Source organism: Hemibagrus wyckioides, linkage group LG11 (assembly GCF_019097595.1).
Source record: "Hemibagrus wyckioides isolate EC202008001 linkage group LG11, SWU_Hwy_1.0, whole genome shotgun sequence".
Taxonomy (NCBI): Eukaryota; Metazoa; Chordata; class Actinopteri; order Siluriformes; family Bagridae; genus Hemibagrus; species Hemibagrus wyckioides.
In genome coordinates this window covers 29,349,362-29,365,818 of record NC_080720.1, presented here as the reverse complement: position 1 = coordinate 29,365,818, position 16,457 = coordinate 29,349,362, and the positions used below count along the sequence as shown (strand labels likewise).

Sequence of the window (16,457 nt, the reverse complement as noted above, 5' to 3'; positions counted from 1 at the left end):
GACGTTTGTTTCTCTTTTGTTTCCTGTCTCCACCTTGTCCTGTCATGGTCCTGTTTCCACCACTTCCGTGTTTGGTTGTTAATTTGTTTGTCTTTGTATACCTGGCTGTTTCTTTGTTTCACTGCCAGGTCTCACGAAATATTCTAGAGAAATTTCTACACCTTTTTTTTTTTCTAGTGTCCATTTTCCCGTAGTTTTATGATTCCCGGTTTTCCTGTTTTCTTCATTGAGGATTATAATTTATCCTAGTTGGAAGACTTTCAGATTTGAACTCATAATGAAGATCCTTACAAATCTATCAGGATCTATCAGGTATTTACAAAAATGGAATAACTTGTGGATATAATGCATTCTAAGCAATATATAGCTATTAATCTTGCATATGAAGCATCATGAAGACAATATTATGTGATTTGTGGATTACGATTCTTATAGAACTTGAACGAATGCAACTGAATTCAATCGAGTTGGCCTTAACTATGAGCTGCACATGGTTTGAGAGAGTGAGTATGATGGTCATCCTGTTGAACTGCGTGACCCTGGGGATGTACCAACCGTGCGAGAACATCGACTGCTCCTCACAACGCTGTCAGATCCTGCAGGTGAGAATTCCTTAAGTTTCTTAAATACTCTTTTACACTTATTCAAGTTATATGTACCTCGTGGTATGATGTTATAGTTAAATAATAACTATGATGCCTTAACACCTATTTTCCTATTAATGCTCATACCAAATTAGACCAGTGATATGGTATAAAGTTCAGTATAGATTTTGTCACTATGAATCCTGTTTTTCTTCACATCCACATGCTACTAGTACTCATGACAATTTCATTGACTTATTTTAGCTATGGTTATGTCTGCCCTTAAAACCTAAGCAAGGACTTATGGAAGCATATATTAGTGATTATAACTCGAGAATAAAAATAAGAATCATGATCATGACATTGGGGTATGTGGGTGTAACGGATTGTATTTTTTCATGACATTCAGTGCAGCTGATAACTAGGCAAGGAGTATCATAAAATGGGAGAGACTTAGAATAAATATATCATCCAGAGGGGTGGACAAGCATCTTGCTGTAATAATGCATTCAAATCAGGTTCTCTTAGCGCATAGTTGGACCAAGGCACCAAATCTGTAAGGCACCTAAAGATTTTGAATGTCATACCCCCCTGCTGTGCCATTCCACAGCATTACAATCATTTCTGGCCATAAGTACAACTGGACAAGAATGAGAATTGGTTTAGCACAGACACAGTTAACCTGCATATGTGGCAACACAAAACTAGAACATTTACCTCAGCACCAAATGTTCCAGAAAGGCCAAAAGTTTCTTGTTGTTTTTATCATTTTGAAGACATCTGTTCCTCTCAGAGATCAAAACCCAGTTCCAGGCACACACACATACACCAAGGGTATCTTTCCATTCAAGCCTTTGGTGTGCTATCTATAGCTGCATCACTCCTGCTTTAACCCCAGGCTGCTGATGTCTATCATAATTTGATCAAACAGAACTCCACTAAAGCTGCTCTTCTGTTGCTGGTGGGTATAGTGAGACATGTGCAGGAATTATCCCATATCTCTTATACTCTTATCCAGTCCTTATGTATTCTTTTGTCTTTTTTTGTCAAGGCAAAGTACTCGGGCAGATTTGTAAAGATTTGATCGAAGTCTAACATTAACAGGCCCTTCTGCTTCAGCTCAGTGAGACTTTGATATAGCACTGGGATGCAATTATTTTGAAAGTTACACTTGGATTAAATGAGTACTGCCGAGTTTTTTAAATCCTACTCCTGCCTGTGCCCCACAGAATTCTGACCAATTCTGGCCGCACCCATTGTCACTTCTGACCAATCTTGACAAGTCCTGCAGGAACTTTTACTAATCCTGCCCACTCCAGTAAATCTTGCCTTCTCCCTAGGACACCAACCCTGCTTATTTCCACAGAAAGTTTGACCAATTCTGCACACTCCTGCAGATATTCTTGGCCAGGGGTGTCCAAACTTATCCAGAAAGGGCTATGGTGTGTGCAGGTTTTCTTTCAAGCCAAACAGAAGCCACACCTGAGTCTATTGGAAGCCAAGATGAACTAAACAGGTGGAATCAGGTGTGGCTCCTGCTTGATTGGTGTGAAAACCTGCACCCACACTGGTCATTTGCGGATAAGATTGGGCACCCCTGCTCTTGACCAGTCAAGCCAACTCTTTATGAGGTTTACAATACTGTCCACTCCCACAGGAGGTTGTACCAATCCTGCCCATTCCTACAGACAACCTTGACCAATTCTACCTGTACCTCCAGGACATTTGACCACTCCTGCAGACACTTTAACATGCTCAGCCACACACACTCCCACAGTCATACAATATTTGACCATAGCCTCCCACATCCAGAGAAGGTTTCACCATACTCTCTCACTCCCACCTACCTTCTTGACTGTTCGACTTCTTGAAGTTTGACAGTCCCACCCACTTCTCTGTGGAAAGGTTAACCAATTCTGCCTGCACCTGCAGAAATAATGTCCACTCCCACTCACTCCTACATACACTCTTAAGCAAATTAAACCACACCCAAAAAAAGGGTGACCAATCACACCTGCTCCTGCTGACATTCTTAACCTCCCATTCCCTCATTATAAACCCGTTTTGTTGAAACTGAACATATCACTTTTATAAGCACACACACACTTGAGGATAGTGACAGGTCCTGTTCTGCTTTGATGCTGCTTTGAGTCTGCAAGCTTCCACTGAGAATCACACTCACCGAAAGCCCCAAAGTGATCATTTCGTACACACACTCAAAGCTTGGTGCAATCAGAGCACACATACACACATGCCAACACATTACATTCACAAAGGAAAAAAATTGCTCAGACATGAATTCCCCAACGAAGAGGACACACAACTCTCTCTCTCTCTCACACACACACACACACACACACACACAACACAGCTGTGAAGATTTGTGAATACTGGTAATGTAAAAGGAGCTCTCTTACCAACCTGTCCATGAGCACATCCTTCCTTCAGACACGTTTCGTTACTTAGCTGGAAGGTATGTCCAGGTGTCTGCAGGATAACATTCTCTCAAACCTTTGAGCTGATGTAACACTTGAGAGTCTGAGTAGGAGGACATTTTATCCAGGCTCATTCAAGCACCTTGAGCCAAATCCATGATCTGGGTCAAAACACAGGCAGGAGTAGACTTTACAGGCAAATCTGTACTCGTTATCCACAGTTGAGGCAAGCTCAATCAAAAAACATTTAGAAGGAACCATGGGAACGTCCTAGGTGGATGTGGTTACACATACAAGATATCAACCAAACAGTTTATATACACAAGCAAGACTAATAATGAACAATAATAAAGGACATGGTTAGAGCTTGGGATCAGGAGCCAGCTTAGGATCGGAGCCAGTGCAGATAATAAGTTTCACAAATATTTAGCTTTCTTTACCTAATAGGAATTCTGTATCATTTTGTTTGGTCTGTAATAATGATAATAAACCATACGAAACTCAAGGCTACTAAAGGTTTCACTTCCTAATTGGAATTGGCCTAGCAATTTTCATTAAAGATTTATTTAGGATATAATGGTTCCTAATGCTTAGGAAAACACATTGTTCAGTTTTGTCACTAAAAATCGATCCTGTGGGCTGTTTTGCCAAGCATTGCATTGATGCCAGCTGCATCTTAAGGCATGGGGGTGGGTTTGCAGACTTTGCCAGAAATGCATCAGTACCTTGTAATCTGTTTACATGGGTCATCTTCCTTAGGTGTGTGCTGGTAGGGGGCTCAATCTCCACCCCTCTTGGGTGTCCCTGGGGTTAGGATTTGGTAGGCATTTTCACAGAGAGTGTGGGGTTTTCCTCAGAGAATATTCAGGTGGGGTTCCTACCACTGCCTGCCTTTCTGAGTAGTGACTGCCTTACCAATTCAAGATTAAAGTTTTGTCATGGAAATCAGGAATTGTCATGCAATCAAAAGCAGAATACACATGAGAATTCTGATGTAACCAGTACCATCCATCAATGGGAGTCAAGATAGCAAAACTGGCCATGGGACTCAGTGACAGGGGCTATCTGTTGTGGATATCTGAGAGCTCATGTATGTGGAAGAGCCTGTGTACATGTTCTCCACAAGCTTCAGGAAGTTTCTTCATGTGCTCAGGTTTACTCCTTGAGTCCAGAGACATGCGAACATTTGTTTACTTCCTGGGTTTAAAAAGCAGGACATTTTCTGGAAGCTGGTGAAGTATTACTCCTTCCATCCAGACTTAATTTCTTTCCATAATAGTAGGCACAAGGAAATTATGCAGCCTCAGATGTTCACTTAAACTTTACGGGCGTCAGGTGGCACAAACCAAAACGTTGTCATAGCTCTGCCTTTTGTTACATCTCTCATGAGACACGTCGACCAATCGGCCTTGCATCTCATCTAATCGCTCTAGCTAATTCTTACTAATAAGCTATTGAAGCCTTTCATAAAGAAATGTCACATCACTTCGTCTGTCGATTACCGTCTCTTGAGCTATCGTCTGCAGCTAATTTTGAATCGGTGTGTAGCCTGGGGAATTTCAAAATTCCACATTCAGATCTGGTAATTAAATAGTATTTTCTAATTAATAAGCCAGTTGCTAAACACAAGCGCAGATGCTGATGTCAGAGATATATTGCAGTCACGTCTGAATTTGATTAAAATTCTATCGATGCACGTGTTTGGCTGCTATCTTGCTCTCACACAAAAACCCACAAACAAACACGGATCCATGGAGCATACAAGTGGCCCTATGCCAAACATTTTAGAAAGAACAAATAACCTCTTTTGCAAGATATGTATAAGGGGAGATTTCTTGATCTGCCTGCTGTTTTTAATTAACTCTTTGTTTTGATGTCTACTTATGTGTGAGTGAATTCACATACTATTAATTATTCCGCCAGTTTTATTTGCTGGTATTGATAAGAAAATAAATATCAAGATCAATCTCCTTCCAATCGCTCTCAGTTTGATGTCACTCAAACCTTTGAGTTCTTTGCATATATCATGTAAAGTGAATTAATCACGTTAATTAACTATTCTGTCTTGTTCCTGTTTTGTTCTTTCTGCCTACCAGGCTTTCGATGCAATTATTTATATCTTCTTTGCTGTGGAGATGGTGGTGAAGATGGTGGCTCTCGGTATCTTTGGCCGCCGCTGTTACCTTGGCGACACGTGGAACAGGCTAGACTTCTTCATCGTCATGGCAGGGTGAGTGTGGGCGGGGCTAACAAAAGCCAGGGGGCGTTAAGCTAGGATTGTGGAAAAATTCTTTATGAACACATGACATTTGTGGTGTGTATATATATATATATACTAAGAGCTGTGTTCAGAGTTGAGTTACATACAGTGGTGAGGATTAAATAGCGAAATCTCACACATTGTATTTGATATTAGGAGTTGTACTTTAGTTACTCTGAATTTTTACATTGAACTTCTATTGTCTTAAGCAAATATAAGAGTTCATTCCAGCATCTGAAAAGTTGTAAAAACCCTGAAACCCTAAAAATATTGTACACCGATCAGGCATAACATTATGACGACCTGCTTAATATTTTGTTGGTCCCCCTTTTGCTGCCAAAACAGCCCTAACCTGTCGAGGCATGGACTCCACTAGATCCCTGAAGGTGTGCTGATGTATCTGGCACCAAGATGTTAGCAGATCCTTTAAGTCCTGTAAGTTGCGAGGTGGGGCCTCCATGGATCAGACTTGTTTGTTCAGCACATCCCACAGATGCTTGATTAGATCTGGGGAATTTGGAGGCCAAGTCAACACCTCAAATTCATTATTGTGCTCATCAAACCATTCCTGAACCATTTTTGCTTTGTGGCACAGCGCATTATCCTGCTGAAAGAGGCTACAGCCATCAGGGAATACCGTTTGCATGAAAGGGTGTACATGGTCTGCAACATCACTTAGGTAGGTGGTACAAAGTAACATCCACATGGATGGCAGGACCCAAAGTCTCCCAGCAGAACAATGCCCAAAGCAGGACACTGCCTCTGCTGACTTGCCTTCTTCCCATAGTTCATCCTGGTTCCATGTGTTACCCAAGTAAGCGATGCACACGCGCCATCCACATGACGTAAAAGAAAATGTGTTTCATCAGACCAGGCCGTCTTCCATTGCTCCATGGTCCAGTTCTGATGCTCACATGCCCACTGTTGGCGCTATCGGCAGTGCACAGGGGTCAGCATGGGCACCCTGACTGGTCTGCAGCTATGCAGCCTCATACAGAACAAACTGTGATGCTCTGTGTATTCTGACACCTTTCTATCAGAACCAGCATTAACTTCTTCAGCAATCTGAGCAACAGTAGCTCATCACATGGGCCAGCCTTCACTCCCCACGTGCATCAATGAGCCGCCCATGACCCTGTCGCCAGTTCACCACTGTTCCTTCCTTGGGCCAGTTTTGATAGATACTTGATAAGATAGCAGACTGGGAACACCCCACAAGAGCTGCAGTTTTGGAGATGCTCTTTGGAGTTTTCGTCTAGCCATCACAGCTGGCCACAGTTTTCTATAATTTGTGCAAATGCATGCTGGAAATCTTAATCAGAGAAATCTGCAGCGGTTAAGACACTGGACTATAACTTGGGAATAAATTGTATAAATGTGATAAACAGAAGTTGCTCTGCATAAAAGATTCTACCAAATGCTGTAAATTAACATTGTTGTTGAACTTAAGAAATAAACATTATGAAAGTTTTCATTGGATTTTTCAATGCAATTTCTATCCTTACCACATTCTATAGAGTTAAATACAATTATTTCCTTAAATAAAAAAAATTAAAAATAAGTGGGCCTGACTGATATATGACAGAATATGAAAAATTCCACCCTTGCTTTTAAATTTTCTTTCTTCTTTTTTTTGTGTGTGTTTTTTTCTCCTTGTAATGAGAGCTCACCATGTCCACAGGTCATGGCAGCTAGAATGCAATGTGATGTCTATTGAGATTTTGTTTGTGTGTTGTGTGTCAGGATATGTGAGCAGAGGTGAGCTTTAATAATGGAGCTGGCTTAATCGAGGCACGGGCTTAAACAAAGGGCATGACCGATCTGACAAGGGAAGCAACATAACTGCAGCTTGGGAATTATAGAAGAATATTGATTTATTAATGGCATTGATCTTGCAATCGATGCACTGACAAAGCAATTTGAAAATTTGTGGTATTATTTTTTTTAACAAGACAGGAAAAAGAAAAAAAAAACATGAATTTTTCCTGTCTGGTTAAAATAATAATAATAATAATAATAATAATAATAATAATAATCCATTTATCAATTTTTCTGCCTTGTTTATAAATAAATAAATAAATCATCACTTATCCATTATTTCCTGTCCTAAATAATAAATAAATAATAAAAAATATATTCAGATAAAAACCCTTTAATTCCCATTGCATTTGTGTGTCATGAATATGCTAGGATTTTTTATTTATTTATTTTTTAGCTGATGATGAGGTTATTCCTTTGTGGTCTCAATTTTTTTCCTACTAAACTGTCTGCAAATTAATTTGAATTTATTTTATTCTATCCCCCTTTTTACAAGCAGGAAGGATATGATGCCTGCTGTTCTGATCCTGAAGCCTCTGCACAAGCCATGTTTTGGCTTAAAGCACTTTAGGTCATGTTCTTGTGGGGTTTTTTTTAACGCATCTCTGCTTCCTTATCATCCAACAAACAAAAAGCATTGAAAGCTCTAAAGTGTTTTTTTTCCATGATTATAACAGGTTCTGACAATCTCGCCAGACTGGAGTGTTTTCAAATCTTTTTGCATTTTCACTGGACAGAGATTTTTTTTCAACCTGTTGTTTATGTGGATGCCTTTCAAAAAAATAGAGCTGAAAACTGTTTTCCAAAATCTCTTCATACATATGGATGAAGCCTCCTGGGATAGGCTCCAGGATCCTTGAGACCCTGTGTTGGATAAATGCTACAGAAAACGGATGGACGGATAAAGATGAAGCCTAAGTTCTTCTTTTAACAGTTCGGTGAAGTCTTCAATGCGAAACCATTTGGTAGATTTCTTTAAGAATGGATTTGTGAAAAAACGGTGGGACCGTACGCAAGGTCATTTACCTCTTGATGATATTCAGGAAATACAGTATCTTCTTCCGTGTATCTTAAAAAACACTGGCTCCATACAAGAATACAAGCATTATATGAATTATCTCCTAAAGGTGAGGGTTGCTTTTTTATTTATTTATTTATTTTTAATCTTCATGCAACATAGTATTTAGATACAAAAGTACAGAATTGAAGTATGAGGAGGTGTCCTCTTTGCTTTCGAGAAAGAAAGAGTTCAGAGTTCGTCTTGGAGAGCTTCCCAGAAAAACAGACTGGAATAAAAGGTGTAATGGAGCAATGTGCAAAAGAGTTACTCAAAAACCTGGATCGCATCCATATTACATAGCTCAAATAAACAGTCATAAACAGCAGCACTGGCTGGAGATTTAACAGAAATGGAATATAAATATATAAACGCATAAAGACAGGTGATGGCTGTAGTGCTCACCACACTGCGGGATATTAATGAAATCCAGATGTTTAATTCCTATCCGTGCCTTGATATAGAATACAATTCGAGCGCGGCATGAAGAAAACAAAAGGATGTTTTTGTCTTGTTGCTCTGTTGTTCTGTCGATAGGAAGTGAGCCTGTCATAACACATGATTCTGTGATTAGTGCATGTTTTTGTGGTTTCCTGATTAGTCGAGGTCAATTCGTTGTCAGCAAATTAGAACTGTCTTGACATGCTTTTCCATTTCCGGTTGCGAGTACGCCGAGTGCGTTGTTGTTGTTATTGTTATTCATCTGAACTTTTTCTTCCATTCCTTTTTTCTCCCCCATTCATCTCCTCGATTTTTGTTTAAGCATCTGTCCTTTGTATTATTGTGGTTTTTTTTTGTTGTCATAATAGAGCACCAAAGCCAAGCTTCAGACGTTTGGAGGTTTTGAGATGACATAATAGTTTGTTTTGCTTCGCTTCTTTAAGGTTGGTGAGATCGTTCTGAGAGATTTAAAGCCTGCTTGGCCCTCATGGTGCGCTTATGTATACTTGGTGTTGTGTGTGAGACGGTATGATTCGCTTTGCCGCTGAATTTTTTTCAGTTCAATCGCATTAGAAGGAAAGGACTGTAATCCAGCCTGATTTTTTATTTATTTTTTCTCTCAAAATTGCAAAGCGACCGTGGGTTTGAGAAAGCCGCTCTGAAAATTCTAATTGGTTCGTCTGCCCTGTGACACTGCATGAGCAACCGTTTGAAAAGATGAGATGGCAGGCTACATGTGTCTCAGAGGAAGCATGTGCTAGCCTTCACCCTTCCAGATTGGTAGCTGCAGGTGGTAATTGGCTACAACTAATCTGAGAGAGAACCGGGTGGAAAAATAAGATGTGTTCTGTATATTAGTGTGTCTGTATGCACAAGTGAGTAAGAAAGAAGACTAATGCCATTAAAATGAATACTTTTACATTTACAGCATCTGGCAGACACCCTTATCCAGAGCGACTTACAGGGCCCAATTGTAGCTTCAGTGGTAGGTCCAACAGTGCTAGCTTGGTGGACCTGGGATTCGAACTCATAGCTATGGTACCTGGTGCTCAAAGTTGAGGAGTGGCTTTATAGAAAAAGAATAAATGACGATATTATGTGATGCAAAATGGAGTTGTTAGCCCATGTTACCAACCTTAAATTAATTCATTGTTATTTATTAAAGATTATCACTATTATTCATGATTTTCCCCCAATTTGGTCACCTTCCGAATCCCACCGCTCTCCCCTATCATATGACAACCACCAACCACAGGGTAAAGTCATCATCCAGCCAACCACATCACAGTACACCGTAACACATTCGGAAGAAAACTCTTACTATTCTGCCCTCTTCCACATCCATGAGCTCCCAGATTCCCACAATTGCTTCACGACGTCACTGTAATTGCCTGAGGATCGATTGACAGGATAAGTCATCCATCCCAACTAGTCTTCCGGAAAACAACTCTTTTTATCAATTTCTTCTCTTAAATGTTGTAAAACATTATCACTATTATTTTATAGCAGTTTAAAGAGGAGATTCAGTCACTAAACTTACCTTTTCTTTCACAATGTTGCAAAACGTCAATTTTTAAGTAAGCTTTACCTGTAAATGGTAAAAAAGCGCTGACACTGAAGCGTGAAGAAGGATTTTTTTTGTAATTGTTGCAACCAAAAATGCTTGATATGTATATATTTATATATCGACCAGTGAAGATACATACAATGTGTAATAACTTCCTATGATAGCTGTACTCACGTGACACTAAGAGGGCTTTGGCTGAATCAAGAAGCCTTTATTATTGCCACAAAATAAAGCTCAGTGGAATTCTTTTCTTCACATCTTGTTGGGGTCAGAGCACAGGGGCAGCTATGATGCAGTGCCTCTGGAGTAGAGAGGGCTAAGGACCTTGCTCAATTCCCCAACAGCGGAAGTTTGGCTGTACTGGGGCGTGAACCCCAACCTTTCTGATCAACAACCCAGAGCTTTAACTACTTGCCTGAATGCTCATTGTGATGATGCCATACAACACGGCCTGGCCCAAATCTGTAGAAACTTTGCACTTTATTTTTTACACTTGCAAGCATCTCTAAATATTAGATACTTGATTTTACATTCACTTCAGTGTTTGCAAAATGGCAAAATACTGGAGGAACTGATTAATGCTTCCGAATGTCTACTTACAGAAATGCTTTAGAGAATACAGGCATTGTGAAATGACTCATTGGGATTGTGATGCACCATGGGAATGCGCTTTGTTTCGTGTGTGTGTGTGTGTGTGTGTCTGTGTGTTTGTGTTATCTTGATGCATTCAATCCAGATATGAATTTAAAGTAGCGTTGATCAGCTTGTTGCACCACAGCATAGATAATTCATACAAACAGCAGCTCAATTGTATCAGATGCTCCGCACCTTATCTGCTCATTTTCATCTATTTTGCTTGACTTGCTAGCAAATGAGTGAATCTCTGTCTTGCTGTACATCTCTCTCTCTCTCTCTCTCTCTCTCATCGTTCTGTCTCACTCTGCCAGTTGTCTTTCTTTCTTTTCTTTTTTTTCTATTTGGTGACCCATGACCGTTCCTGCAATGCTCTCTATGCTGAAGGTCATTACGTATGCAGGAGCACTTCACTTCCTTCTGACAGCATGACTATCAGCTTTACACCCTCTCTCTCACACACACACACACACACACACACATTTCCCTTTTCTTTGCTCTCTTTTTCCCTCTTCTGTACTATCTCTTCTTCAACACACACACACACACACACACAATGTACTCCTCTGTTCTTTTCATCACTTGTCATGTATGACAGCTCGGCTGAAAATTCACACAGAAGTCAGACCTGAAAAACTTTTCTGACGCGCATCAAACTGATATTAGACCCAATTGCACAGTGACACAATTGTTGCTCTTTTGCCTCTATGCTCTGAAATTTAAAAATGGTGTTGGGGTTCAAATTTACTTTGGGTCAGTGATTTCAGCAGCTGTCACTAAAATATCATCTCGAAGAAGATACAGGATACGGGATACAATAACCAGCGCACTGTTGACTTCTGTACACGCATCATTTTGGAAAGAAACACCTCAGGATTTTTGTACGAGAGAAATTTACATAGATTGTGGTTAAAAAACATTCTAGTAATTCTCCTGATGAAACGTCCTGTTTTCTGTTAATCGCATGAGAAGTTAGAGGGTGTCATCAAAAGTTAGCGGTTCTTGTCAGAGGACAGCGATCCCAAACATAACAGGATAACATTCAGGTTTCGCTATTAGCTCTTTAATAAAACACCTCTTTTCCTGCTCACCGCTGTCCAGTAAAGTCATATTCATGAGAAACCCAACTGCTACATGACGCACAGCTGCGCTGAGACTCGGCTCTTCTAGTTAGCTACAGTACGACGAGTGCTATTGTGTTGTTGGTGGTTATTAGCGTGATGGATTGGATGCTTGGTAATAAACCAGGATGCATATTTTTACTTGTACATGTCTCTGCTTGTCCTTTCCAAGCCTGACAGTAATTAAGAAATCTATATAGAGACCTGATGCTAGGTATTTGTCCTGCTGAAGCATTTAAGATGCTAGCTGGCTGAAATGGGAGCTATGCTACTATCAGGCTAAGCACAGTCAAAGAGTAGTATTTATAATGCAAGAACACGATGTTAATCTGAAGAAAAGTTGGAGCTAATATTTAGATAATCAAGAGTGCAAAGTCGAACATTCTTCTTTACTAAGAAAGGTTTAGCAAGCTGTTTGTTTGAGGAATTAAGGTATAAACAGCTAGCTGAAGCAAATGTGAGCTAGTTTGCTAATGCTGTCGGTTTAGCTTTAACTCATCAGCTAGATCAAGTTATGGTTATCTAGCTTAGCTCACTGTTCTAGCTATTTATTATAGAAATCATGACAGGGATTAGGGATAATTAATAGAGATTTAATTTCCAAACTTTGTCCATGAATACTGATAAAAACCGGAAGGCTAGCGCCTTAGTTTCCATTAACATTAGATAGCTAGCTATATGCAGTTTGATAATCCTGCTTAATAATTGGTATATTTTGTTAAATATGTAGACATTTATGCCAAGTTGTTCATGTTCAATAGCTAGTGTTCGAGACAAACTTTAATTATTTAGGAATTAGCAGGGTTATTTATTACTTTTTTAAATCCAGATGGTGAGGTAAAGAGAAAGAGCAGGATGGAGGAACGCTTTGAGACTATTTTGTGTCATTGCTTTACACTTCAGGTGACTGACACAAGCTTGAAATATTCCTCACACAGGCGTGTACTGTACGTCAGCGAGCCGATCTTAAATTTAGCGGAAGACACGTGAGAGAGCAGATACAAACCGTGTGTGTGTGTGTGTGTGTGTGTGTGTGTGTGTATGCATATGCGTCCCCACCTGCGTCGGCGTGTCTGAGTGGGTGGATGATGTTGTATACGTCTGTAAGAAGCTCCTCTCGAGCAGTGTTTTCTGCTGGCAGGTTTTAGAGCCGTGCTGCGTGAGCTGGCAACACGCGCACTTAAAGCGTGAGGACTGGAACAGATGGATGAATTTAATTGATATCAGGCTTCATGTCGGTGGGTGCATGTGTTTATGCATACAACCAAATATGCTTGGTGAAAAAAAAATAAACAGAAAGATTGTCTCACCCCTTCAAACAAATGATGAAACGTGGCTTCTGGTATCTGTTAACGTGCACGTGGCGTGTAGTCGCAAATCTTTTGAAAATGTGCACTGATGGGATTCGGGGGATCTGGAAGACAGCGTCTGAAGCATTTATTCTGGTGATGTGGACAAAGCAGAAGATCAGCTGTGAATTGAATATACATGGTTTACATGCTAGGGTTAATTTAAAGACGTTTTTGAAATGTTTTAGAACAATAAAAGCTTTTTTTTTTTAATACAATACAATAATATAATTAAAAATGAATAAGTAAATGCACACAATGAAAATAAAACATATAAATCATGAAAAATACAGCAGTACTGACTTGCCCTGGGCTGTGTTTTCTGAGGATAAGTGCCACAACCATGACTAGTATAAAACACTTATTAAGTTAAATGAATAAATAATAGTAAAAAAAAAAGAAAAGAAACAAAACACATGCCTTGTGGAAGGTGAAGGAACAAGGAAAAAAAAATCTACATATCTAATTATACATCTGGATGTTTTTGTGACTCACCTCAAGGATGAGCAGTGCAATTAGCTAATAAGGAACTATTTTCTTCGCTCTTTTTTTTGACATTGAAACTTTTCTAGAGGTCTCTGTTTAAAACGCTGTATTAATATTAATTGCTTTCGCAGATGTGCAGGTAATGGATTTGAGCAGCAATGCTTCTTACAGCACTCCTGTTTGTTTCTAATTGGACGTTCATTATTCCTGTGTTACTTTGTGGTTGAGTGCCGTAATTGTTTCGAGTGTTTGTTTGAATCTGGTGTCTTATTGTGAATGTTTTGTGTGCTTTGGAGCTAATTTGATTGGTATTGATTTTTATTGCCACCGTGTGCGCAGGTGATTGCGTGTTCTCTGTACACACTCGCACACATTGTGCCTTAAGGTAGTTTGGAGATTACTCCAATTTTCGTTTAACTGACTTCGACCTCAAGTGATAATGAAAGAACATTTCTGTGATGAGAACACTTTCTTAGCACTACATCGATTTTTGTGTCATTTTACTTCACACCTCCAGGGTAAGGGGTTCGATTCCTGCTTCGATTCCTCCATGTTTTTCGGTTTCCTCCAGATTTCCATAGCGTCCTTAGTGTTTCCTGTTGGAGAAGAAATGGATTTATCTATACAGAGGAACCTCTGCATATGAATTTGATTTGTTCTGGAGGCGAGTTCTTAAGGTGAAAATGTGTATTGCGAAACGAATTTTCCCATAAGAAATAATGTAAATGCAGATAATCCGTTCCAGCCACCCGAATTGCCAATATGAAGCGTATGTAAGCTGCATGGCTGATTACAAAGAACTGACCCAAGCCAAGCAATTCATGTCAGGGGTCCTCACAGGAAGTCATGCCACCAAGCTTGGGCTAAAAATAGAACAGACCACCCACGCAACTTACCATTTCTTATGGTGAATTTATCAACCTAATGATAAACAGCTTTTTTTTTTTAATGACCATCTGTGTCATCTTGCAATCTAATGACCTCTAAATCTAATGAATTTACATTTAACTTCACTCCATGCACCCAGGTTTACAACATGTTTTTAAGTATGCAATTAGTCATCTGGGTTTGAAGTTAGTGCAACAAATGTCTGTGTATACAATCTGCTCACAATGCAAATAAAAGAACACTAAGCATTTAATACTTACAATATTGCTGCATTTTTTTTTTTTTTTAACTCATTGCTTATTCCACCTCCCGTCCTCACGCAAGAAATGAAGTTGGCGAAAGAGCATGCGGTTATCTCTGTAGCAGTTACGGATTAAGAACTTTGCTCAAGGGCAGTGGCACTGGTATCTCTCCTGCTGCAGGCTCGCTCCCAACAACCCCTGCCAACTCTGGGATTTGATCTCGGGGTGCACATCCCTCAGGTCTGGAATTGCTGTCTGTCAGTGCCACTTTCCCAGAATGTTCCAGCCTGTAATGATTTACTGGTTTTTCCTCTGAATACCAAATGCAGTAAACAGAAAAATGGTAACATCATTTTTTTGGACCAAAACGTACAATTCTGTTGTCTTTATATTGGAGTGTTTAATCTCATATGTAAAGGATCAGTGTTGGTGCTGGTTTTTATCCCAATCAAGCAGGAGTCCCACCCGATTCCACCTCTTTAACCAGTCAACCATGGATTTTAATAGACTCAGGTGTGGCTTCTGATTGGTTGGAATGAAAACCTGCACCCACACCGGCCCTTTCCGGATAAGATTGGACATCCCCGCTATACATTGATTAGACAGTGTCTGATTAATCTTTTTGGCTTTTAGTTTTGTCTCCAAATAGATTTCAGGTTGTGAAAATGGATGATAGTGAGCAGAAAGCAGAAAATCTTTCCCTTTGGAATCACCTCACATGACCATCACTGAATAAATCTACTCTCTGGCCTAGCCCCAGTCTTCACTTTATACCATTCTGTGTACTTTTTCTTATAAGGTATATCTATCTTGATAAGATAGAACTTTATAAATCCCGAAGGAAATGCTTTTGCCAGAGACTGCTGCAGAGTACGATATTTTATATGTAAAAAAAGTATACAAAAATACAAAAAAAAGGATGTTTTTAGTGCAATGGAACTAAGAACATATTGCACATAATGCGATATTGTATGTTGCATGAATAGGTGCGGTTGAACTTCATGCCACAGGTCAATAATAATCTACTTATTAATATGATATTAATTAACTCCAAATAATACAGTAAGATATACTGATGAATTTTAAGAGGAGCAAGGACCTTGCTAACACCCTGCTAGTGTTTCCCCAGCACTGTGTTTCAGTAATTTTGCTCAAACATACTCAACTTCACAACCATCATAATTTCCATTTTGGAATCCCTTTCATTCCATCCATTTCAATACTTTATTAGCAAAACGCAGTTTGTTAGAGGGACACAACGGAAAAGCCTGAGGGAACGATTCAACACAGCTGCAAACTTTGAGCTTTGAGTTTGCCGAGCGGCGTTGTGATCTCATTTCCTTTTCAAAAGAACAAAAGAATATCAAGCAGAACTATTAAAATATCCCATAGCTGAAAGCATTTCCTGAATCTGATCTCATGGAAATGTGAATATTAATTGCACTTGTTTCATTTCAGTTATAATCACCAGGTGCTACCTCTGTCATCTTTATACATTTTCATATGAATTAACTAATGAAGAAAAATTTGTAAAATAATATTGAAAATAATAATAATAATAATAATAATAATAATA

At 39.4% G+C, this 16,457-nt stretch overlaps 1 protein-coding gene across 2 annotated transcripts in view; it reads left to right on the top strand.

Annotated features, from left to right (window-relative positions):
• The first annotated feature begins 439 nt into the window (after positions 1 to 439).
• The window catches only part of LOC131362257 (voltage-dependent T-type calcium channel subunit alpha-1I-like), a 104,760-nt gene continuing 88,742 nt past the window's right edge, over positions 440 to 16,457 (top strand). For both annotated transcript variants that reach the window (XM_058404164.1, XM_058404163.1), the window contains exons 1-2: positions 440 to 602; positions 5,116 to 5,249. In XM_058404164.1, coding sequence (XP_058260147.1) covers positions 447 to 602; positions 5,116 to 5,249 — 290 coding nt within the window. In that variant the 5' untranslated portion in view covers positions 440 to 446. The remainder of the gene's footprint in view (positions 603 to 5,115; positions 5,250 to 16,457) is intronic.